Here is a 26,051-nt window from a genome sequence, read left to right on the forward strand (position 1 = left end):
TGCAATGCTGATAGAGAGCAAGAGAGAGAGAGACCTGTGCACACAGACTCTCATGACAGTCCAAACCACATCTACTAAACATGACTTAGGGAGGGTGAATACTTAGGCAATTAATTATTTTGTAAATTTTTGTAGTTTATTCAGATCACTTTGCAAAGAACTGCTTTCACTTTGAAATTAATGGCTAATGAGTCTTTTTCTGTTGATCACTAACAAAAAGGCCAAAACACTTGCACTATAAACATAATAAAATGCATTAAGTTTGATGAGATTCATGCCTACACACTGGAAATACTCATCATATCCAAAAAAAATCCAACTTCTTCTCTTTATTTCTGTGGTCATACAGACGTTTTTTTAGACGATGATAATTCCTGAATCAGCTGCTGCATAATGTATAATGAATTTTAATGTATAATTTGGAAAGCTGTAGCACTGAATTGGAATAAGCAGATCCAGAAAAATGAATGAATTGATAGTAAGATTAAAATTTGCATTCTGCAACTCACCACATTCCAAAAAGAGGATTTTTGCTACATACAACTAAAGATCAAAGTTTTGTAATTTATATATATATTATATATATATATATATATATATATAATTAACCCTTTGTTACCTCGGGTTTTGTGAACTCTCATAAGTGCTCGACTGGGGTGTATTACACCCCACTGTTATTTATGGAGAAATGATAGTAAGAAATATTACAAATGCAATTTAATTCATCTTTACTAGGACATGTAGCATTCTCTGGCTCTTCGTGTTTACAAAATCACTGTCTAAAATTTCCTTTTCAATAATTACAGGTGGGAATAAAAAAAAAAGTTTCATGTCTCTATACCGTATACATTCATTCTGTCCGTTTCAAAAGTGGTCACAGTTCACAACTTCATGGAAAGTTCCACTATCCCTGTGTTTGTTGGGAACTTGTGATGCACTGATTGCAGGTTGGAACCAAATGTTCCATGCATATGTATTTACTGCAGGAATGGCACTGAAATCTTGTTGTTCTATCTTTACTCCTTGCTGTGTTTCATCATCATCATCATCTTCAGATGAGTCTGTATCATGTTCACTGTGGCTGATGTGTTCTGGTTCTAAGTCTGAATTTGACTGGTTCTAATTCGGAATCACTCTGTTTACTCGGTTGATTCACTTTCAACGTCTTCCAGCAACAACAGCTTACCATAAAAATGTCATTCGCCAATGCTCGGGTGGGGTGTTAAATACCAATGACACTCTGCAGGATTACTCTGGTGGGGTACTAAACACCCTGAACGACGTAATATGACGTTATCAGCTCAAGGGTCCACCTCCGGCTGATGCGTGCTCTTGCATGTGCAATACGTTTGTCATCTTGCAGCTACTCAAGGCATCAAAGCTCCACGTTGCGCCATCTATGAGAAATACGCATAACTTTGGCAACTGGGGTGTGCAACACCCCCACCCGAGTAACAAAGGGTTAAAATCATTAACATACCACACACTTAAATACAAGCACAAAGTGACCATTCAGGAAAACCTTGACCTGTGAAATTGTAACCACTCAGTGCTACGTTACCCAAATTTCCAATTAAAAAAAAAAGTTTAGCCTCCTCCTGCAGGCTAGCACAACAAAACAAGTTAGATGACTTTCCTAAAAATATTATAACATTAAGTAGGTTTTTTTTTTAATAAAACAGTGCCATTAATGTTGTCTTTACCTGATCCTTTTCCTTTATCCCATCCACTCATTTCTAGAACCTTCCATACACAGCAGCTTGTAGTACAGTACATCCAGTAGGAGCAGTGGTGGTAGATGTAGAAAGCCAATGAGTGTAAAACAAAGCAAAAAAATGAAATTAACATCCCTTAGTTCAATTGCTGTTCATCAAGACAGACATAACATTGCTTTTCTAACCCTTACATGTTGAATAATACCACTGCTTAAAAGAAGGTAAGTAAAGCGTGGAGAATTACTAACTGCTATATCTCTATGTTAGGGGTGAGTCAGAGGTTTTGGAGTGGGTTGAGGTTGGAGCATATCCCAGCAAGCACAGGGCGCCAGGCAGGAACAAACCCTGGACAGGGTGCCAGTCCATCGCAGAGCAAAAACACTCACACACCATGCACAACCTAGGCCAATTAAGCGTTGCCGATTCACCTAACCTGCACATTCAGAGGAAACCCACACAGACACAGGAAGAACATGCAAACACCTCACATGAAGGACCCATGATGTTAAGCCTGGTCTCTTTACTATGAGGTCCCAGTGCAAGCTGGTATCTTTTTTCCCCCCCAACAAAGATTAAACTTTTAATGGTTGGTGGTACTGTGGTTACCAATCTAAAGTTCCTAACAATTTACAAGTAATGAGATTACATACATATTAAATGACAGGAGGGGGGCCTAAGGGCAGTACGTCACAGAAAGAATTTAGATTCAGACTTCCTTTACTATCCACAGATTTTTAATTTGGCCTGTTAAAGTCAACAACACTCAACAAAATAAACCTATGAACAAAGAGCATAATTAAAAATAGATGAATAGTGCAGAGCCCTCAAACTTTCACTTCCTCGGTGTTGATTACATCATCAAAGTACAGGACTAGAACTTTAGAACTTGTGCAAAAAATATTAAAAGCTCCTCTTTTCCAGCAGCAGTAAGAATGTTAATGTTTTCTGTATGAGCCACTGTAGGATAGATTGCTAGTCTAAGCAGTCTGCCCCATGGGTCTTACCACCCTGCTGTTTGTTAAGAAAGTCATGAGCAGATAGCCATCTTGCTGTCTTTTTTCCAAGCACTAGAGAGGAGATAGCTGCCTTGTTGTATGGACTCCCAAATGTCCACTATAAGATTCATTGGAGTATAATACTGTATATCACAAAGGTACATCACCTTGAAGCAACTACAGTGTCCAAGTCACACTAGGAGGTCCTCATCTACTTTCATGCCTGAAATGAAGTTCTTTGTGATTGTTTGTCCTGCAATTAAATTCATCATTGAGCAGCATGTGCATTGTCATTAAACATTAGATGTCAGAAACAAAACAGAAAGAAATGGACAAGTTAAATTTACACTTTTACTGTGCACAACAATTAGAATAAAATGTAAAGAAGGCAATTAGTATACAAATATGGTTTCTTTATTATAAATTAAACACACATGGTATGATAAACAAAGGCAGAACAAATGTACAACTAAACAGAAAATAAAATGCTACTACATCCACTGTGGACCTACCTACATTGGTCTTGAACCCCATAAATATCTACTGGATTAGCTTAGCCACTTCCCCCCTTCAAGAACACCAATAAAGAATTCCTACCTTCACCTTCTATCAGTTAATCTAGGTCTTGCTTTCCCTTGTGATCCCTTGACACAATTCACCACCCATCTCTATGCTAAATGGAATCCCTGCAGTGAATCAACTTTAGAATTTACAAAGAGTGCTCAGGTGTTGCAGAGAAAATTGCATTACTGGACAGAGTGTGCAGTGCACATGTTCAGAGTCAATATGTTGTTCTTCCAGGGGAATGCAAAGAAGAATGCAGAGCGTCGGTACCAACACACACTGAAGACAGTTGGTCTAGATGAAGAATTTGTGTGGAGTAAAGGTGAAGGAAAGAAAAATGTCTCAGAGTCAGACAATGATGAAGATGAAATCAAGAGCAACCTAAGTGATACTTCAATAAGGTATCATTACAACTGCATTTGTGTATGATTAACCACTAACTGTTGTTATACTTTTGAATAAATTACAAAACCATACTGTTGAAAATGTATAGCCACAATGAAATTCTATTTCATTAATTGCTATTCTAATTTATCATTAAATTAAATGCCAATCTGTTTATTTTCTTTCAGGATGGAGAGCTTTAATAACACTGAAAACAAACATATCAGTGACAAAGAAAATGAAGAGGCTGAAGAAACCAACATGGATCAACAAGAATAAACATTTCTGAAACGTTTTGTTCAATGCATAAAAGTTTATAATAAATTAGGAAATTGCAGTGAATAAATCAAATATTCCTTGCTGAACTGAGGATTTTATTGTGTTAAAATAAGCTCTCATAAGCAGAACAGTAAACTTTTAAAAAACCTGACAAAATATTGACATAACTTATTAGTGGCCTTCTTACAACAGAGAACCTTTAATCATTGGGAAATAGTTAACAACAGGCACACTCTTGTACTTGGACTTCAGTTTTGCCCTACTTGCCTCACTCTACTGTATCCCCTAAATATTTGGTTTTCAAAGCTAGTTGAGTACACATGTGAACATGCTGAATGGCCACATTCCCCTTGCACACCCAGTTGCTTCCCACCAGAGAGCATCACTCATATCCACCTGCTGAAACAAAAAATTCCTTTGCTGTAAGGTTAACGTTCTGGAGTGCCCTATGATTAAATATTGCATGATGAAATAAAATTGCTAGACAAAACTGTGAGCCTCAACTCCTCTATGTGTACCTTCAATTACTTTTTCAGATTTAAACAAACAAGCAAGACAGTGGAAACATTTAAATAACAAACCATTTTTGAATGGAGTTTAAACTTTAGATTATGTAATTATGCCTGAAAACCTGTTAAGACTGCGCAAAACAAATATATGGGCCACATTTTAAGTGTTAATTGTTGCAAGTGCCATTACAATAAGAAGGGTTGACTTATTTCTTATTTTTCAGAAATGAGACATTGGTAATAAAATATCTTTTGTTGGTGAACAAGCTTTACAGCTATTCTTACTATACCAGATGTCAACTTCTACACACACCGTATCATGCAATAGCTTGTCACAGACTTGGGCCGGATATAAACAAACTTGATGGAGACAAAGATAAACAGAAAAATATTTACTGGGAGAATGACAAAATGTAAACTGAGATTCACAGAAAATTGTCAGTTGTGCCTTATGTTGAAACTAAACAAAAAAAGAAAAACAGTGGAATGCAAAGCTGGTTTCAAAAACTCTTATCTCCATCAAATTCAGAAAACACAAGTTGATGAAATTCTTCTTCCTCTTAACCATCTGCACTTGCTTGTTGGTGAACTTAAAGAAAGAAAACGTTCAATGCAACATGTGAACTGCACCCGCAGAATGCAACTTACCAGAACTGTGGGCTGTGATTATAAATCATACAAAGAACCAACCCCCATTAAAAAGTAACAAACAATCCCACTCTAGTGAAAGTTACCTCATGAAGATGTCCATGTATCCTCTGTGTGGAGTATGTAGTTCAGCCTTTACTAGGTGACTTTAAAGGTAAAGTTATACTTGTCTACAGGGCCTCCAGTTTTACATTTTGTAAAAATTACAACAGCTTCACTTCATGTAATCTTGCAATCACTCTAGTATACAGTCTGCATTGCAACTGCATTTGTTATTAATTAAACACTAGATATGTAGCAAATGGTGAAAAAATAAAGGTGAATATCAAAAATAATATTTACAATTTTTCTGCTCTATTACACAAATTAATAAGCTGTAAAGATCAAAAGAGCTCCTAGTCTTGTGACAGGAAAGATGGCACATGGTGGGAAAGAATCATCCAAGAAAGTCAGGAGACTTTGCCATGTCATGTTAGATGCAGAATAAAACTGCCAAATGAAAACATCTTTAAACGACAATAAATACTATGTTTTTCTTCTGATACATGTTAATGAAAAAAACACATTTGATCAAAATTGCAAAGCCCTTCCATATCAGCAATTTTAAGAATGTGGACATGGTTTCCTTGGTGGCAGCACTCACACACATCATCATGTCCTTTCAAAGGTCACCATGGTAAAAAGCTCTGAAAAGTTCCAAAGTAATGTCTGTCAAAATTGCACGCTCTACCTTTGACTTATCCATTATCTTTGTGCTTAAAAATCAAACTTTTATTCCACCGAGTGCAGTTTCCAAACTGTTTACAAGGAAGACTTCAGTTCTGTCTTTTTACAAGTGTAGTCAAATTAATTATAAATTAATTACACTGCCTCCACCCGGTGCTGTGATTCAAAGGAGGCATTTTGCTGCAAAATCAAGTGCATTATGAAACATCAGCTTACTCGTCTTCAGAAGCTGACAGAGCCTAAATGTAAAAAAGAAAAGAAAAAAACAAACTGATGATGTCACAAACACTAAGGACAATTAAAGATTTCAAATCCAAAAAGGATACATTATTTTTACCTTGGCTCTTTTAATTATTGCTTTAACTTTCTTTGTTGTTTTTATCACTGCAGTAATGCCACCACCTCCTCTTCATAGCTGTGTCCTGCGGCCATTGCCACAAGATCATGTGACTGAGAAAGGACAACCACAGAGGCAGAAGGAATGCTGTCTGTACCAGAGGAGTCTTAGGAAAAGGAAAATAAAAAGTATACTTTAAATTGAGGGGGAAAAAAATGAAATTTGTCCAACATGAGACTAGTCAAAGGAGTTCCATACAAATGCAAATTTATTTGGGCTTACAGAGAATTGTCCATTTGGTGCCTGCTTTATCTTTTCTTATAAATTGTTTGGAAGAAAGGGTTACCATGCCATAATTCCACCCAAAGTGTTATCTGTTTGGCATTAATTTTTTTTCATAAGTGCTGATCAGTAAATTTATAGCGTAATGCGGTTAAAAAATATTCACATCGCCTTTGATTTTTTTGTATTTTACCATGTTACAATTAAGAGGCCAACCAAAGTTTTGCTTTGGCTTTGTAGGCAATACTGATAGACTTTGTCTGGCTTCTTTTTAAACAAGTAGGAGTATTTAAACTTACTATTTCATCTGGAAGTTAGCCCTGGTTTCAAATGCCAGCCAAGAAAAGTGGAAATAGTATTACAGAGGACAAAAAATATGAAAAACATTCATTCTTCAAGATCTCTGTACAGTATGTATTACACTCGCTGTGTGACTTTCTGGTTGAGTACAATTTGTCAGGGAGATGTGAATAAGAAAGATAAACCAGAACTCTGTCATTGCTTCCAATTCCTGTTGCCCATTTTTGGCCATGTGTGTGGAATGAATAGATGATAAAAAAGCATAATGACTGCATACTGTATACTGTGACCTAATTCTTGAAAGAAGAATGAATGTGCTTTACTTTTAAATAACTTGTAGAGCTAATTTTATTTATGGCGATTGTTAATGTTAAGGATTGGTTGGCATGCATTTGCAAAAGAAGAATAATAAAAGCAGAACAATTAATTCTGCTTTGAAACTGTAACAATACAGTATGGCAAAATAGCACCTTTTCTGACTTTCTTTATTTAGCATGCATTCAACTGTAACTTTTACTTCCCTCTTTTTTTTAATTGTATGTATCAAAATGTATTTGCTGTTCTGATTTATTATATAAAATACCAGTAATGGAAACCTGGTTTAAACACATATTTCTGTATTTACTAAAAAAAGGCAGCAGACATGAAATGTCTTCTTTCTCTTTATGTTTCCTTTTATCTATTTTTAGTGTCTATTTAAGGTTTCCATGAGGCACTGAAGCAAGCCTTTCTAAACAGAGAGAGAGAATTTAAATACTGAAAAATGTGGCATCCCAGTGAAGCAGACAATATTTGTCAAGTGCCTTTCTCAAAGGGCCACATGAACAGAAATAGAATCAAAACATACGGCCAGCACTACTAGCCACAGTCAAGTGTTTGCTACAGAAGGACGTTTACTCTGGCATCAAAATACTGCTTTTTCATCCAGTAAATATTTTGGACTCCTAAAAGGAAAATATGTCTTTGCATTAATAAGTGCAGTGACATGCCATTATGTGGTATTAGCTGGTCAAGTGTGTCCAATGTTGTTGCTTCAATGGTTCTACACTGCCTTTTAGCTTTTCGTTTTCTTTCTCCAAAGTCACTACTAAAACGTGCCTTTTTAACATTTAATCTTTTGTGTGCTGATGTTGAACCATGTGGCAGACAACTGAAGGCCAAAAAGAAGCATGTTATAGCAGTCAAGAGAACAGGCCTATTGGAAGAAGCAATATGCCAGTCAAAGTTAGAAAATGCCTGCTTCAGCTCTGTACAGAAATCCATAGTCACTACATACTTCCAATGTCTCTGGATTTATAACAGGTTCCAAATTTTCAGAAAGAGGTCTGTAGGCCCATTTGCCAGAAAAACCACAACCACAAATGACTTCAGACATAAGAGTATTGCTTTTAAATCTCTGGCAAGAATTGGAACAAGAGAACTGATAACTGTAACAGAAATGTACTCTACTAAAGTAAATGTTAACTAGCAAAAGAATTCAGGTAAAGACATTGGAATGTTTTGATGATGTAAGACTAATTTATATTCTATCATTTTTAGATCCTAATGTTTAATTAGCCTTTTTAATTGCCATGGCAAGCAGCCTAGATGGATCAATGGATGGATAGATGAACAGACAGATAAAAATATGTCTCAAGAAGAAATGAAGACAGAATTGTTTTCATTAAAACTTTAAACTTGCCTATATTGAAATGTAATTTATTAGTTTTAATGTAATATTAAAATTTGTTTTGAGTGTAATTTAATTATTTTTGCAACCAACTCAGTATCAGCTTTACATCAGACTTTCTCTAAAGATGAACAACCTGTAATAAAACTTCCTATGTTGAACTACAGAGTGCGGCAGAAATAACTCCCACATTTCAAAGGGGGATTGAAAAAAAATGCTACAAGGTATCACCAAAAACTTTTTATTTCCCAAATGTACATAAAAAAAAAAGTTTTTTTACTTTACATTTTAAAAATGATATCGTCCAAATTGTGGCCTTGACGGCTGATAAACATTTGGAGCCGTTCTTGGAAGTTTTCCATCACTCTCACTAGCATGTCGGGCAAAATTCCTTCAATTTCTTCTTGAATAGCCTCCTTTAGTTTGTCCAAGGACAATGTTTGAAAACCTCCTGTTGCCCTTACTCTTTGAACCCACAGCAAAATCGTTTTCCAGTCTGGAACACTTTCATCAGCACGTAAACCGAACCGCATGCAAAACACCCTCTGCATCGCAGCTACAGATTCGCCATTTTTGAAAAAAGCCTCAACTACAAAGCCTCGATGCTCACTCGACCATGGCATGGTGACGACTGAAAACTTTATTATGTACCGTAACCGTACCTAATGGAACGGACTGCACTCCTCTACCTGCTTTGGGGACCCCACAGTGATTTTTCGAAATGTGGGAGTTATTTCTGCTGCACCCTGTACTTACAGCCTGTACTACCTGATATCCTACTTGGTACCATCAACACATGTACATAAGCAAAAAAAGTAGTCACCTTCCTGTGTTTGCAGCATAGTGTGATGCAGATTTATGGTGTCCACTTCTAATGTACGTGTTGTCAGGGGAAGAGAGTTGCTGTCACCTAGCCCATGTTCTTCTAGTAGACTACTATGCGTCAACAGATCCCCTAAGGCAGAAAAAAAAAGCAAAAAGGAAATGTAACAGATATTGTATCTTCTTCTGTTTTGTTTTCAGGGCTTGATTTGAGTGAATAAAAAGTAATGATGAAAAAGAAACAAAAAATACATTAGACACAAAGATATAATAGAGAATACATTCTTTAAAATTTTACTCGAAGTTGAATCAAACATCATATATACCAATGCAACGAATACTTAAACAGTACAAGCTGTCACATAATCCATATGTCTGAACTGCGACATAAGGCAATTATTTTAAATGCATGGCAAAAGCTGAATATCCTGCAAAGAATTTACTCTGCTAATCCTGCAACTGATGTATCAAACAAAGGGACAATGAAAGCTACAATGAGTGCTGCTTAGTTTAAAAAACAAACAAAAAAAACAATCACTAGCTTTACACGTGCAGAGTTTACATCAGTTCCATGTAACAAAAGATTATTACCAGCCTCATCTTGCATGCTGTTTGCCTGAACAGTGGCACTGTGGTGCTTCCTCATGTGTACATTTCTGCTTCCACTTTGAGAGAAGGTCTTTCCACAAATGCTACATTGATGTGGCTTCTCACCTAAAAAATAAAAAAGAAAATGTTTACTAAAGGAGATCTTTTGAAATACTACTGAAAGGCCACCGTTACTAATACTATTAACAGATGCCACAAAAAGCAAGTAACGGTTTGCACAGAAATAACTGAGACATATGTAAAGTCAGTAGATTGGCGTGGTGGTAGTGGGAGCTTTGTAGGCTTTTAGGCTCTGATCCTTAGAATTGTCTGATATTGAGAAGTGTGTTCCTGATAGGGATACCCCATGCAAACTGGTCCAAGGAGAGGAGCCAACCAAAGAAGAATCCATTAATGAACCTTTAGGATGGTCTCAATTAAATCACTGAACTCAACTCAGTATGGAGCATTGGCTTTGGAACCAGACTTCTCCATCAAAGGTTGACTCTCTTTACTTAGAGTTGCTCCACAGGAGAAGGTTGAAGTGAGTAGAAGGACCCTGTCTGTTTGCAGCTGGAGTTTGGTCTGGTGAACAGCAGGGATTCAGAGTGACTTACTGGAAGGCTTAAACACTCACATGAAGAATAACAAGAGATAAAGTGGTGAATTATTACTGAATTATTCTGCTAGTCATGGATGTCCAGAAAGAAAGAAAGAAAGAAAGAAAGAAAGAAACTTTATTAATCTCAAGGGGAAATTCACATAATCCAGCAGCAGTATACTGATACAAAGAAAAAAAAATATTAAATTAAAGTGTAATAAAAATGAAAAAAATTAAAATAAAATTAATGTTCGCATTTACTCCCCCGGGTGGAATTGAAAAGTCGCATAGTGTGGGGGAGGAACGATCTCCTCAATCTGTCAGTGGAGCAGGACAGTGACAAAAGTCTGTCACTGAAGCTACTCCTCTGCCTGGAGATGACACTGTTCAGTGGATGCAGTGGATTCTTCATGATTGACAGGAGTTTGCTTAGTGCCCGTCGCTCTGCCACAGATGTTAAACTGTCCAACTTTAATCCTACAATAGAGCCTGCCTTCTTAACAAGTTTGTCCAGGCGTGAGGCGTCTTTCATCTTTATGCTGCCACCCCAGCACACCACCGTGTAGAAGAGGGCACTCGCCACAACCGTCTGGTAGAGCATCTGCAGCATTTTACTGCAGATGTTGAAGGATAAGTATACCTGGTACCAAACTACTTTGGTCCAAAGGTCAGCAATTGACTTTGTAAAGATAAAAGGAGTCAGTTGAATTGTTTTGGGCATTCGGGTGGAAGGTGAACAAGGCATGGCTGGAATTCCCCAGGAGGCTGTAGAAGTTGAAGAGGTTGGGGTGTGCTGGTGAGGTGAGGTGAGGTGAGGTGGGGGGGGGTAAGGGGTGTGGATGGATGGATGGATGGATAGATGGATAGATACTATAATAATCCCAAGGGGAAATTCACATAATCCAGCAGCAGTATACTGATACAAAAAAAAAATATTAAATTAAATAGTAATAAAAATGGAAAAAATAAAAATAAAAAAGCAGACAATAACTTTGAGTAATGTTATCATTTACTCCCCCGGGTGGAATTAAGGAGTCGCATATCCTTATTAGGAGAAGCAGACTGAAAATCACGATGATGATAATGATGTTGCATTTATAGTGTGCCTTGCTCAAAATTCACATTATTCACACTTGGAGTTAAATAAATAAAAACTTCAAGAAATATGTTTATACATTCTGGCCTGCAGTAACTGGCAATAATGAATCACCTGCTTATTTCATAATTTAAGGCTATTGTCTTTGCTGAGGTATCAATCAGAAATTAGTGGTGGCTTTCTGTGCCATCATTATGCCTTTCCATCTCTATGTGGTAACTACATCATTACCAAAAATTGATGTTAATTCTAGTTTAAATTTTATCTTTGCTTTGTGATTTAATGAATAGTAATACTGCTGCAATGTCATTTTATTAGTAAGTCTGACTTTTTTTTTTATAAAATATTTAATAAATCATTATGTATTTTTGCCCAATATTTCCATTTATGGACTTTAACAGGGCAAATTATGAGTTACATTCAAAATGTGATTATAATCATCAGTAGGAAAGAAACTTGTGGATAACCTGAGGGCTGCCTGTATTTATTTAACTTACTACAATACACCCCCTAAATTCACGGGGGTTACGTTCCTAGAGCACCCGCGAATTGTGAAAAACTGCGACTTTTGGATGTGGTTAAAAAATGCCTTTTAAATACCTATTTTTATAGTTTAAACCCTAAATACAGTATGCCCCCAAAGCACTTTAATTTTGTTGCAAACTCAGCTTAATACATTACCTAAAAAATTACCTTAATACATTACCTAAAAACAGAATGTAAAGGTAAACCAGTCTACTGTACAATACTGTACCGCTATGTCTACCGCTGAGCTCAAATGTAAAATACCGATGTTACCGCTATATGTACTCTAATTCATGCAAGCTCATTTTCTTTGGTATGTGCTGTCGTTTTCTTTGTTGTGAGTAAATACATAATCAAACCCTGAACTGTGACTTTGCAGGGGTCTACTGTATACAAGTGAAATGGCATGTCAAATGGAATTGGAATTAAGTAGCAAACTGTACTTTTACTAAAAGGTGTGGGAGGTTTAGGAGCTACGAATGTGATGGAAAAAACATTTGTCTGCTCACAACAAGAAGTGATAAATAACTCATGTCAGAAAAGAATGAGTGTTCATAATGTGTTCTTACTCAGTTAGCTCACTATTGAAATAAAGGATTGTGTTAACAACTAACACGCCTCGTGAAACTTGCAGCTCACCTGTGGATGAACAGAAGACAGCTTGATGATATCTGTACTTAGTACAGTGTCACCTTTTCCCTTCAAGAGGGAACTAATATTCCACTAATTAATTGTACAGAAAGGTGCTGTTTAATTGGCTTTCCTCAGTGGTTTTTATTTGGAAGTGTAGGCTAACATTAAAAGCAAAAAAAAAAACTCTTTTACTACTATATGCCATTTTACTTTATTGTTTTTTACCTGAATGTACCAACATATGTTTCCGTAAACTGGAATATTCTGCAAAGGAGCGTCCACAACCTTCTGCATCACACAAAAAGGGCTTTTCTCCTAAAGATTAATAATAAAAAAAAAAATCAGATTACAAGTGAAGAACATTTCACCATGATACACAAATAATACATATCGCCTGGTTAGTAACAAACTATGTATTATCAGAAAAAATAAAAGCGTGGGTGAAAACATATCACCAACAGAAAATATAAAAGGCATAGGTTAATTCTTATTAACTCACCAGTGTGTGTCCTCTTGTGATTCTTCAAGTTTCCAGCAGTTGTGAACTTTTTCCCACAGTCTTTCTCATTACAAATAAAGGGTTTCTCCCCATTGTGTGTCCTCATGTGAACTTGTAGTCTCTGCAATACATAGAAACTCTTTCCACAGCCCTCTGCACGGCAAGTAAATGTCCGATCATTTCTGTTAATGCAAAATAAAGCATTAATGTATGCTGTGTGGTGGATGGCCGGCCATTTATCCCGGCCAATACCCCCAAGCCGCCAGGTGGAGCCCTCCTTGCAGCGTGGAGGTCCCCAGAAGACCAGCAGGGCATCATGGACATTGGAGTTTTATGCAAAGCCCTGCTGGATGCCGTGGGGGCCACAGGAGGGAGCTGCAGGGAGGACCGAGGGCTTCTTCGTGCCCTGTGACCCGGAGGTTCGTCACAGGAAGAGCGACGGACTTCCGGGTTGAAGAAAGGGACTATTTACCCTGACCCGGAAGGAATAAGGACTTGTGGACTATTGGGCAGAAACACTTCCGGGTCAGGAGGTATAAAAGGACTATGGGAACTCACAGACAATGAGCTGAGCTGGGTGGAAGGGTGGCAACGCGTCTGGGAGCTGGAGGATTGTGTTTATTAATTGTATTGGTGATTTATGAGTATTGTGGTGGAGAGTGTGCTTTGTGCACTGTGGCGACAAAATAAAGTCAACTTGAGGACTTTTACCTGGTGTCTGGAGTCGTGGACAGGGGTTCAAGGGAGCGAGAGCGCCCCCTATCGTTCACAGCTGATATACTTGGATGATTGCCTTTCCAAACAAAACACAAAAAAGCATTTTTGCCTATAAATAAGTATTTTCTTGTATTGTACCTTATACATTTTTGCTTTGATATCATGTTACACAAAGTATTCAGCAATGACTGCTCAGATCAATTGGCTGGCAATCTAAATTGGTCAATTTTCACTAAAAAGGATTCGCTCGGTGATTGGTAAAAAGGCCGATCACAAAATCAGTATTTTAAGCTTTTATTTAGTTGTAGTGCTCCTTTATGAAAGGTATTACGGTAGTTGAGTGCTCCTTTATGTAAAGTATTACGGTAGTTGAGCCAGGTCTTTTTTTTTTTTTCCTTTTGCAGCAAACTTCTTACAGTGTAAACAAAGAACAATGAGTGGAGGTTCATTTTAATAGTGAACAAGAGGTAATTAAAGAAAGTGGAGTAATAAACTGAAAAAAAGGAATCAGAGAAGTCATCATGTAATTAGACAAATGGTAAGAAAAGGTACTTTAAGAGATTCAGACCTTTTATTTTGTCCTTTAAGTTAAAACAAACACCACTTGAATTGGGACAGGGAGCTTGTTTAAAATGCAATGGCTTACACTTTTAATTGGAAAAAGATAAACACGGATTTAAAAGTGCTGCTTAGTAAACAATAGGCTTTTTAAAAGATTTTTGCTGTGTATATTATTTGTTGTTGTGCAACATATAGCATAGGTTTTGGTAAGAAACATGTACTACATAATTAAAATGGTAATCCATATTTTATAGTAACACCTCAAGAATTACAAATGTATAGCTGATACACTGAAGAAAAAAAAAGCACAACAGTATAAATATAGTAAATGTATAGTTTAACAGAAAAAAGCCACAATGCAATTAATGATGTAAACATATAAGTGCATGTATATTTACATTTAAGAGAAGCATTTAATTACCAATAACAATTAATTGATTGTGAGAGAATACATATATGGAAGCGAAGGTCTATTATACGGTTTGCATATTTGTAGCTAGAGATCCACAAAGGGAGAAAATGAGTCAAGCATCTTAAAACAGTTGTGGTCTATATATTAATTATAAAAATACACTTTAATATAGGACATAAGGCTTTTATTTGTCTGGTTATACAGGTGATTAGCGTAAAAAGTTTTTAAAGGGGTAAAGGAAAAAATAATCTAAATTGGTATTGAACTCAACCACTATTGAATTAGGAATTGTTTTCAAATTTGACAGTAGTCATCCATCCATCCATCCATTATCCAACCCACTATATCCTAACTACAGGGTCACGGGGATCTGCTGGAGCCAATAATTTGACAGTAGCTCTTTGGTTTAAACCCTCAAAGTACAATTCCAGTCGATGTTGGAAGATACTGCTGCATTCCCCACCACGAGTTTACTAATAAGTAACATATTTCTTGAATGTTATGCTAACAGTCTTTCTTATATTTTAAGTTAGTAGCTGATGGTATAATGATGGCAGTAAATAAAACTTATGGATGATTCCTACAGAGAAAGGAACAGTGGGAAAAAACCTACCTAGTGTGTACCAACTGATTATCCAACAATGTTAATCAAGACATTTACACAACTTGTATTCAATCAGTTGATCGTCTTTAAAATGGCTAATTTTAAGACATAAAGGATGCTAAATAAGTGCACTGACTTCAACAAATGGAATTAATCGGTTCATGCCTTTGAGAGGGAGGAGCTTTAAAGGAAGTACACATTGTATTTATTTTTCTTTTCTCAGCATCCTTTAATGAAGAGCAATTCCATAACAATTCCACCAATCCCTGTTCACAACACATTGCTTTAGGCAAGCAGTTTCTTCATGTTCAGTTTGCTCAAAAAATGTTTTTAAAAAAAGAGGTCTGTTAACGAAGAAAAACAATGTGTCATTATCAACGTTTATTTCATTAACATTAAAAAAGGTGAACAAAGGTCTGTCTCTATGTGGCACCTTTTGTGTTATGAATGATAATTTTGAAGGACAGTAAACGCCTTTCAAGACATTTTGCATTATCACTTGCAACTGATTTATTTTGTAGATTATTTACCATTGTAGCCAACTGTACAGGTGCATGGCTACTTGGCTGCTTTTTAACCAGTGTTTTTAAGATCATTGAAAAAGTAGTATTGTGTTTTTCTTCTTGCAAGACACTCAACAACAAATAATTAATTAGTAGTATACAGACATTATGAATCCAAAAATAAAATCTGATAACAAAACAATGTAGTATTCAACTCCCTCTACTGAAGAAGACACACTTTTAAGTTTTTTTAGCCAAATCTGCTATCTTTAGCTTTAAGAAAGCAGTGGAGTAATTTTTATATCATCTCTGAGTTCCACCCAAAAAGTTTCATCCTTGCTTTCTTTCTTTTTTTTTTTTTTTTACAAAAATAAACACAAAATTAAATGATCAGCATGTCTTCATTTGTTTATAGATCGAGCTTAAATGTTTATCCCTCGGAAAATAGAAAAAAGTATGATTACAAAACAAAGGAAATGAAATGTCTCATACCACTGGATCACTCAAAATCTTATACTGTTCACTATCAATTACAACAAGGAGAAAGGTTGGGAGTGAAAAATAAAGTAACACAATTATTCTAAAAATAAATCAGGATGAATATCAAGCTATTCTTGGTTTTACATGTGTGAGCCTTATCCTTGTATTCTGTGTAGAGTTTTTATTTGTTTCGATTAGTTTATTCGAGGGAAAACTAGTTTCAACCAATGATCTAACAACAGGCATTGGTATGCTACTTAGAAACATTGGGACAATTTACTGAGCACAGGTATCCTACTGTATACAATGCAAGCTCTTTCCTTGAACCTAAATTTGCCACAACGGGTTTCAGGTTCTGGCTTATGCCCAGTGCTGGCGAGTTTGGCTCCAGCACCCCAAAATCCTAAAAGTATCATTAAGAAACTTTGGTAAATTAATGGATATTTTAGCTAAAAAGACTGCAGTAAACATCTGTAGTCTTTAGTGATTACACAAATAGTCCAACATTCTTTCTCCTTGTGAAAGGACCTAACAATGGGTAAAATGGGAGATTTATAAATCACATCTTTGATAGTGGTGCAACGGATCACTGTTGATCCGTGATCCGAACCGATTCACGTCCACGGTTCGGTACGCACGTGATCCGAAGATCCGAGAAAAAAAAAGTTCCACTGTATTGTGCGCGTGTCTCTCGCGCACTGAACTGCAATTAAACTTCTCACACGCACTATCTCTGTCTCCCTCGCGCACTAATTCAACCTCTCTCACGCATTTTCGCTTGACTTATGTCCGGTTTGCCGCTTCATACACGTGGTCATGCACAGCGGTAGCAGTTTTAGCAGAGGAGCTCGACAAACCTCCAGCATCATATAAAAAAAAGTTTTAATCAATAATGTAACTTTCCCTGCAGCGTCAATATGGAGCACCAACAGGAGCAGACACATCTCCTCCTCAAAAGATGTCGGCAATGGCGGAGCTTTTTGGCGAGACCTTTGCACAGAAGGACATGGTCAGCAAGGCTTTTGCTGACACCATCAAAGAGGAGGTGGTATCCTATGAGTCAGCAAGTGGCATTCCAGTCGATGGTGATCCACTGACTTGGTGGAAAAGCAACGAATGTAAATACCCTCACCTTGTCACAATGGCAAGACACCATCTCAGTGCCTAACGAGAGGGTGTTCTCAACAGCAGGGGTCATAGTTACAGCAAAGGGTTACAGTTTCCCCAGAAAATGTAGACATCCTCATGTTTTTGGAAAATAAAAATTTAAATCATAAGCTCTGGTCTGCTTTGCTTTCTTTCTTCTTTTTTGATGATGTGGACATAAGCTAGCTTTTATTTCTCTCTCCATGTTCAAAGTAAGAAGCAATGATGCCTTAAATTGCATTTAAAGTTGTTTTTTATTGTGTCCACATTAAAGGAAATAGTTATCATGCCCTGTATTGCACCTTGATTTGTATTTATATAATTGAGTGGAATAAGTCTTGAGTTGAATGTTTTTTAATGGCCAAAAAATACTAAACTAAATAAATGGAGAGTTAAATTTATGTTGTCTTTTTTTTTTGCTGATCCGAAAATTGATCCCATCCGTGACTTAAAACCGTGATCCGATCCGAACCGTTAGATTTTTGCACCATTAATCTTTGATATTATTTTGTAGCCAGGATTTTATCCCTGGCTCAAGGTTCTTTCTTTTCATGTATTTATCTTATTAACCTTAATGTATCATGTTATAATTTGTACTACTGATTTTGTTTAAGTTTTCTTTTCATTCATACTTGACTATTATTCAATGAGTATTGTTTTTGTTGTACAATTTTAACTGTATATTTATCCTTCTTTACTTTGACATTTATGCGTCATGCTTGCATGAGGCAAGAACATCTAATAAAGCAACTATCGGGCCACTCCCCAGACAATAAAGGCTTTAACAGCTTATATACAGCAACTGTTGCATTAGTTGCTACAATTGCTGTTCATCTGTCTCATTTTTAAAACTAGTGCTTACTTTCTGCAACATTCTGTATTTTTGCTTTTTTGAAGTTACCTTTTTATTCATTTAAACATTTTCTTCATAAATTCTTCATTCACTGTACATTAAGAAAGTTTGTTTTACAAACCGGATTCCAAAAAAGTTGTGACACTATACAAATCGTGAATAAAAACTGAATGCAATGATGTGGAGGTGCCAACTTCTAATATTCACACTCAACAGACATCTGGGGACCGGGGAGACCAGTTTCTCAAGTTTAGAAATAGGAATGCTCTCCCATTCTTGTCTAATACAGGCCTCTAACTGTTCAATCGTCTTGGGCCTTCTTTGTCGCACCTTCCTCTTTATGATGCGCCAAATGTTCTCTATAGGTGAAAGATCTGGACTGCAGACTGGCCATTTCAGTACCCGGATCCTTCTCCTACGCAGCCATGATCTTGTGATTGATGCAGAATGTGGTCTGGCATTATCTTGTTGAAAAATCCAGGGTCTTCCCTGAAAGAGATGACGTCTGGAGGGGAGCATATGTTGTTCTAGAACCTGAATATATTTTTCTGCATTGATGGTGCCTTTCCAGACATGCAAGCTGCCCATGCCACACGCACTCATGCAACCCCATACCATCAAAGATGCAGGCTTCTGAACTGAGCGTTGATAACAACTTGGGTTGTCCTTGTCCTCTTTGGTCCGGATGACATGGTGTCCCAGAATTCCAAAAAGAACTTCGAATCGTGACTCATCTGACCACAGAACAGTCTTCCATTTTACCACACTCCATTTTAAATGATCCCTGGCCCAGTGACAACGCCTGAGCTTGTGGATCTTGCTTAGAAATGGCTTCTTCTTTGCACTGTAGAGTTTCAGCTGGCAACGGCGGATGGCACGGTGGATTGTGTTCACTGACAATGGTTTCTGGAAGTATTCCTGAGCCCATTCTGTGATTTCCTTTACAGTAGCATTCCTGTTTGTGGTGCAGTGTCGTTTAAGGACCCGGAGATCACGGGCATACAGTATGGTTTTACGGCCTTGACCCTTACGCACAGAGATTGTTCCAGATTCTCTGAGTCTTCGGATGATGTTATGCACAGTTGATGATGATAGATGTAAAGTATTTGCAATTTTTCGCTGGGTAACACCTTTCTGATATTGCTCCACTATCTTTCTGCACAACATTGTGGGAATTGGTGATCCTCTACCCATCTTGGCTTCTGAGAGACACTGCCACTCTGAGAAGCTCTTTTTATACCCAATCATGTTGCCAATTGACCTAATTAGTGTTCATTGGTCTTCCAGCTCTTCGTTATGCTCAAATTTACTTTTTCCAGCCTCTTATTGCTACTTGTCCCAACTTTTTTGGGATTTGTTGACACCGTGAAATTTTGAATCAACATATTTTTCCTTTAAAATGATACATTTACTCGGATTAAACGTTTGATCTGTCATCTACGTTCTATTACAAATAAAATATTGACATTTGCCATCTCCACATCATTGTATTCAGTTTTTATTCACAATTTGTATAGTGTCCCAACTTTTTTGGAATCCGATTTGTATTATTTGGGCAAGGAGTTTCCATAGTTCCTCTCTCCTTCTTTAAATTTACCAGCTTGGCTTGGTTTTTGGTGTAAGGGTCATAAAGCCTGCTTCTCAAGTTTGGGACCAACCTGATTTTGTTTCTAGGCCTCATAAACGTCTTGAGGTCTGGTTTGAAAGGTGAAACATACTTTTGGGCTTTATGTGAGCGGGACATAACTTTGCATTTTACTAAAATGTTTACTGCAATCTTAATGCAATCAGATATTTTGTTAATGCAATTACATTACTCACTTATGCGTTTTTAAATGATACTTGAGATGAGCCGGCCACGCAAAAGTTCTCCGGCAGCCCTCAAATGTACACTTAAGACTCTTCTCATGTGGTGAGCGCTCAGTTGACAGAGTCCCCTCTTTTTTTGGCCCTTCAGTTGGATATGGGTGCAAGAGATCACCTAATCAAAAAAGGTGGAAAGTATAAGTCAACCATGGAGCACTTGAAACAATTATTTCCTTTAGTCTATATCAAATAGCAAATTTCATTTAAAGATTCTTCTACATTATGCAAGCCACACCTGATTTTACCTTACATTTATTTATTTATTTAGGTGATGCCTTTATCACAAGTGAATTATTTATCACAGTTTACAAAATATGAATGCAGTTGAAGCAACAGAAGATTAAGTGACATGCTCAGAGTCACAAATTTAGTGATGGGGTCTGAACTAGAAACTTTGCTGTTTACAATCATACTCTGTAACCACTAAGCCACATGTTAAATGAGACTTTTCAAATTGTGTTAGCATAGTGTGCATTTCCTTACAGATATAGTCATGTGAAAAAGTAAGTACACCCTATGTTTTTTTTTCTTTTTAAAATACAATATGTGGACATACCATGATTTGGTCATTATTTAAAACAGCCTATAGATAAAGGTGCTGATACTGGAAAAAAACATGAGCATTTGATTTTCAAGTAATTAGATATGCCATTTCCATCTCCTTGGCTGTATTGCCCTCGAAGTAGGTGTTTCTTATAACTGTCTTTGACACTGACTGAAAAGAAAGTTTTCCCACTTCTCCATGTAGAATTCTTTCAACTGTGTGATGTTTGAGGGGAGTCTTGAATGCACAGCTCTTTTCAAATCACCCCACAGCATCCCTATGGGATTCAAATATAGGATTTGATTTGGTCATTCCAAAATCCTCAATGTCTTACTTTTCAATCATTCCTTGGAGGATTTACTGGTACAGTATGTTTAAAGTCATTGTCATTTTGAACGGTGCACTTTTGGTGGAGCTTCAGTCTTTGGCCAGATAGTCTCATATTACCTGCAAGCACCCTCTGATACAAAGAAAAGTTCATACTGGATTTTACGATGGTGAGCTTACCAGGCCCTGATGCAGCATGGCAGCCACAAATATTACCCATTTCCCCCATTATGATTTACAGTTTGTATCAGGTCTTTCTGGTGAAATGCGATCTTTGCTTTTCCCCCAAACATGCCTTCTGGTACTGTGGTAAATTAATTCGATTTTTGCCTTCTCTTCTCAGAGCACATTGCTACAGAAGTCTTGACTTTTACCTGGGTGTCCATAGGGAAACTTTAGTTTTGTCATGATGTTTTTTCTGGACAGCAAAGGATTCCTCCTGGCACACCTCCCATGTAGATCTAATTTGTGCAGCCTCTTTAACAAGGCCGAACTGTACACTTTGACATAACCAGTGGGAAGAGCTACCTGTAGGTCTTGTGATTAAACTCTGGGGTTCTTAGAGACCTTTTTAATCTCTTTCCAGACTCATGGACAGATATAACCCTCTTTCTGAAAGCCTAAAAAAGTTCTTTGTATTTAGTATGTTGATAAAATACACCTCAACAACAACAATGGCGCACCTCATTCTAATTTTAGCTATTTATGAGGTACTATAGTCATAAATGTAGGCATATACTTACTTTTTCCACATGCAACATTTGTGTTTGTTTGTTTAATTTATACTATGACTACAAAATGTAAATATGGCATGATGTTTTGTTATATCACAATTATATAACGATACTGTTAAATGAAGATCAATTCTTGATATGTTCACATACGTTAAAAAGAAAAAACATTGGGTGCGCTTTTTCACATGACTGCAAGACTAAGAATAGAATATCATTGTTTATCCGAAGACACAAGGCAACATTTGACTTACATTTCATTGTTTTTATTGTAGAAGTCTAAGGAAATTATGGAATAGCTCAAAGAATATAAATTTTATGTGTCTTCTCCTTCTTAATTAAACAGGTAGAATGGATTTAACAAATGCATGTCTTGTTTATGATAGACGGCACAGTGTTCCAATCTAAAACACCTACATTTGTACATTATATGTATAAATAAATACAAGCATTCACTTTTCCTGCCTACTTAGTTGGCTATGACTGATCAATCCCTATGTGTGTGTGAATGCCTAACAACAATCATAAACTCTCAAAAACATATAACTACAGTTGGTGGAAAATTCAACTAAGAAGACAAACTACTAGTTTTAGAGACATGCACTCCCTTACTCTACAGCATGTAGCAAGATTTTAGTGCTGCTAGTGGGAGCTGGCAGGACTGAAGTTAGTTCTAGGCAGGACTAGCATGAAAAATTTAGAAGGTAGTAATTGGTATTAAAATTCATATTTCACGTTAAAAAAATAATTTACCAGTGTTGCCTGCTTTTGCGTCTTTTGCCAGTTGTGCCCTTGTAGCTGCTATCAAACTGTCATGTGCAAGCTCCTGTACTCGCAAGTACCATGGTGTTGGTCCTTCTGTATTTTCACTGGGAGAAATGTCATCCTCTGTTTCATCCTGCACAAACACCAATGGCTCAGCAGATGCAGCCAAACCTTAATTAAGAACACAGTCATTAATCAGGACACATATTCTCTTTGTTTTATTTGTTGTTATGACAAAACAACACTGCCGACATCTAAACATTCTGAAGTACTATGATGGATTTAAAATGTTTTACTGACTTATGCCTGGAGGTCTCCATTTTATGAGGCCTGTCTTTATCACAAGGAAAGACTATAAAAAAAACAACAAACAAATAATACAAGATTTACTTGGGCTGCTGTGTTGATTATCTATATAGGTAGAAAGATATGCTTTACCTAACTTTCACCTATTCTTTTATACAGTTCATCGGGAAAGTATTCACAGCACATCACTTTTTCCACATTTTGTTATGTTACAGCCTTATTCTGAAATGGATTAAATTCATTTTTTACTCAGAATTCTACACACAACACCCCATAATGACAATGTGAAAAAAGTTTACTTGAGATTTTTGGAAATTTATTAAAAATAAAAAAATCTGAGAAAGCACATGTACATAAGTATTCACAGCCTTTGCCATGAAGCTCAAAATTGAGCTCAGGTGCATCCTGTTTCCCCTGATCATCCTTGAGATGTTTCTGCAGCTTACTTGGAGTCCACCTGTGGTAAATTCAGTTGATTTGACATGATCTGGAAAGGCACACACCTGTCTGTGTAAGGTCTCACAGTTCACAGTTCATGTCAGAGCACAAACCAAGCATGAAGTCAAAGGAATTGTCTGTAGACATCTGAGACAGGATTTTCTCGAGGCACAAATCTGGGGAAGGTTACAAGGTGCTTTGAAGGTCCCAATGAGCACAGTGGCCTCCATCATCCTTAAGTGGAAGAAGTACGAAACCACCAGGACTCTTCCTAGAGCTGGCCGGCCATCTAAACTGAGCGGTCAGGGGAGAAGAGCCTTAGTCAGGGAGGTGACCAAGAACCCGATGGTCACTCTGTCAGAGCTCCAGAGGTCCTCTTTGGAGAGAGGAGAACCTTCCAGAAGGACAACCATCTCTGCAGCAATCCACCAATCAGGCCTGTATGGTAGAGTGGCCAGACGGAAGCCACTCCTTAGTAAAAGGCATATGGCAGCCCGCCTGGAGCTTGCCAAAAGGCACCTGAAGGACTCTCAGACCATGAGAAATGAAATTCTCTGGTCTAATTAGACAAAGATTGAACTCTTTAGTGTGAATGCCAGGCGTCACGTTTGGAGGAAACCAGGCACCGCTCATCACCAGGCCAATACCATCCCTACAGTGAAGCATGGTGGTGGCAGCATCATGCTGTGGGGATGTTTTTCAGCGGCAGGAACTGGGAGACTAGTCAGGATAAAGGGAAAGATGACTGCAGAAATGTACAGGGACATCCTGGATGAAAACCTGCTCCAGAGCGCTCTTGACCTCAGACTGGGGCGACGCTTCATCTTTCAGAAGGACAACGACCCTAAGCACACAGCAAAGATATCAAAGGAGTGGCTTCAGGACAACTCTGTGAATGTCCTTGAGTGGCCCAGCCAGAGCCCAGACTCGAAACCGATTTAAATCTTAAAATGGCTGTGCACCGTCGCTTCCCATCCAACCTGATGGAGCTTGAAAGGTGCTGCAAAGAGGAATGAGCGAAACTGGCCAAGGATTGGTGTGCCAACCTTGTGGCATCATATTCAAAAAGACTTAAGGCTGTAATTGCTGCCAAAGGAGCATCGACAAAGTATTGAGCAAAGGCTGTGAATACTTATGTACATGTGATTTCTCAGTTTTTTTATTTTTAATAAATTTGCAAAAACCTCAAGTAAACTTTTTTCACGTTGTCATTATGGGGTGTTGTGTAGAATTCTGAGGAGAAAAATGAATTTAATCCATTTTGGAATAAGGCTGTAACATAACAAAATGTGGGAAAAGTAATGCGCTGTGAATACTTTCTGGATGCACTGTAGCTTCTGAATGTAATAATATATGAAACCTATTACAGCAATATTTCAAAATCTGTCATTACAGAAGTGAAATGAATTGTTAAATGGCATTTGGATCAAAAGATTTTTAAAGCCAAACATTGTCAATTACCAATGAAGCCAAAAGTAATATAGTGTGAATAAGTAAATATGTTAAGTATGCCTAATCATTGTACCATTATTAGCTAGTTGTGTCCTCTAAACTTATTACCTTTGGCCAGATTCAATAGTATAAAGGAGGTGCTATCTGAATGCTGCAGGTCTTGAAGAATTGGAGGTGAGCTTGGAGTGGGAGTAACAGTGACTGGCCTAGAAGGATGCAAAGGCACCATCAAGGATTCCCTCTCGCTCTCATATTCAGACAAGACCGATGTCTCATGGTGGCTCAGGCTGGTCTCTACATTTAAAAAGAAAAGAAAAAAGCTAGCTTAACATAAAAAAATAAGAGTTAAGTTTATAATGCCAAGGTACAATGGTTTCTAATTATGCCATTCTGTGGTAAATGGAACAGTTAAACAAATTCTACAAATTTTAAATTCTTTTACATGTTGAATGTATCATTGTACTTTTTCTTCTTTCTGTTCAGTATAGGATTTAAAACAAACCTGCTAGCTGCAGCTGGGTACACAGTGTGTTTTCAGGTGGAGATAACAGTGGAAGGCATGTCTGTTTAGGCCCGGGGTCTTCCAAGCCCTGCCCCAACGGTATTGAAGCGTTTTGTACAAATTCAACCAGCAGCTTAAAAAAAAAAAACCAGAATGGTTCAGACAATATTCAGTGGTTGCATTTTCACTGTATTCGATCTATGTAATACAGTGAAAATCCAAAACAAGCATAAGGTTACTGTTGTCTTACAGACTTGCAATTCAAATGATCACTCTCTTTAATAGCTGAAGAGATGACAAATATTTTTTTTACTGAGGAGCTCCAGAAGATACACTATTACATGCTTAACACAGTTCTGGGACCAATATATGTAATTTAATTAAAATAAGAGAAAATGATATACAGGCCAAAATAAACTGGCTGGTTTTTCATTAATTTCCAGGTTAAATATTCAACAACAATATATAGCTATCTACAATGCTAAAATACTAAAACTAATGGAATTACTGGATATTATCAAATGGCAAATTATGCTGTGACTAAAAAATATCTTGTGTATGGAAATATAATTTTATTGTTTTAGTGCCACAGGAAATTCAAAAATTATGATGACCAGAACAATCCAAGTGGTCTAATATCATATATATAGACCAGGCTCTCTGTGATAGAAA

The 26,051-nt window shown here is 37.1% G+C and overlaps 2 protein-coding genes across 9 annotated transcripts in view; one reads left to right on the forward strand and one right to left on the reverse strand.

The window, feature by feature from the left end:
• fam161b (FAM161 centrosomal protein B) overlaps nucleotides 1-3,953 on the forward strand; it is a 35,263-nt gene extending 31,310 nt beyond the window's left edge. For all 5 annotated transcript variants that reach the window (XM_039741757.1, XM_039741755.1, XM_039741756.1 and 2 more), the window contains 2 exons: nucleotides 3,512-3,675; nucleotides 3,847-3,953. In XM_039741757.1, coding sequence (XP_039597691.1) covers nucleotides 3,512-3,675; nucleotides 3,847-3,937 — 255 coding nt within the window. In that variant the 3' untranslated portion in view covers nucleotides 3,938-3,953. The remainder of the gene's footprint in view (nucleotides 1-3,511; nucleotides 3,676-3,846) is intronic.
• znf410 (zinc finger protein 410) overlaps nucleotides 3,103-26,051 on the reverse strand; it is a 29,654-nt gene continuing 6,705 nt past the window's right edge. For all 4 annotated transcript variants that reach the window (XM_039741769.1, XM_039741767.1, XM_039741768.1 and 1 more), the window contains exons 4-13: nucleotides 25,380-25,512; nucleotides 24,986-25,171; nucleotides 22,670-22,852; nucleotides 20,270-20,429; nucleotides 13,173-13,354; nucleotides 12,899-12,988; nucleotides 9,822-9,944; nucleotides 9,232-9,363; nucleotides 6,158-6,323; nucleotides 3,103-6,059 (exon numbers count right to left, since the gene is read on the reverse strand). In XM_039741769.1, coding sequence (XP_039597703.1) covers nucleotides 6,202-6,323; nucleotides 9,232-9,363; nucleotides 9,822-9,944; nucleotides 12,899-12,988; nucleotides 13,173-13,354; nucleotides 20,270-20,429; nucleotides 22,670-22,852; nucleotides 24,986-25,171; nucleotides 25,380-25,512 — 1,311 coding nt within the window. In that variant the 3' untranslated portion in view covers nucleotides 3,103-6,059; nucleotides 6,158-6,201. The remainder of the gene's footprint in view (nucleotides 6,060-6,157; nucleotides 6,324-9,231; nucleotides 9,364-9,821; nucleotides 9,945-12,898; nucleotides 12,989-13,172; nucleotides 13,355-20,269; nucleotides 20,430-22,669; nucleotides 22,853-24,985; nucleotides 25,172-25,379; nucleotides 25,513-26,051) is intronic.

The sequence above is a fragment of the Polypterus senegalus genome, chromosome 18 (genome assembly GCF_016835505.1).
Source record: "Polypterus senegalus isolate Bchr_013 chromosome 18, ASM1683550v1, whole genome shotgun sequence".
NCBI lineage: Eukaryota > Metazoa > Chordata > Cladistia > Polypteriformes > Polypteridae > Polypterus > Polypterus senegalus.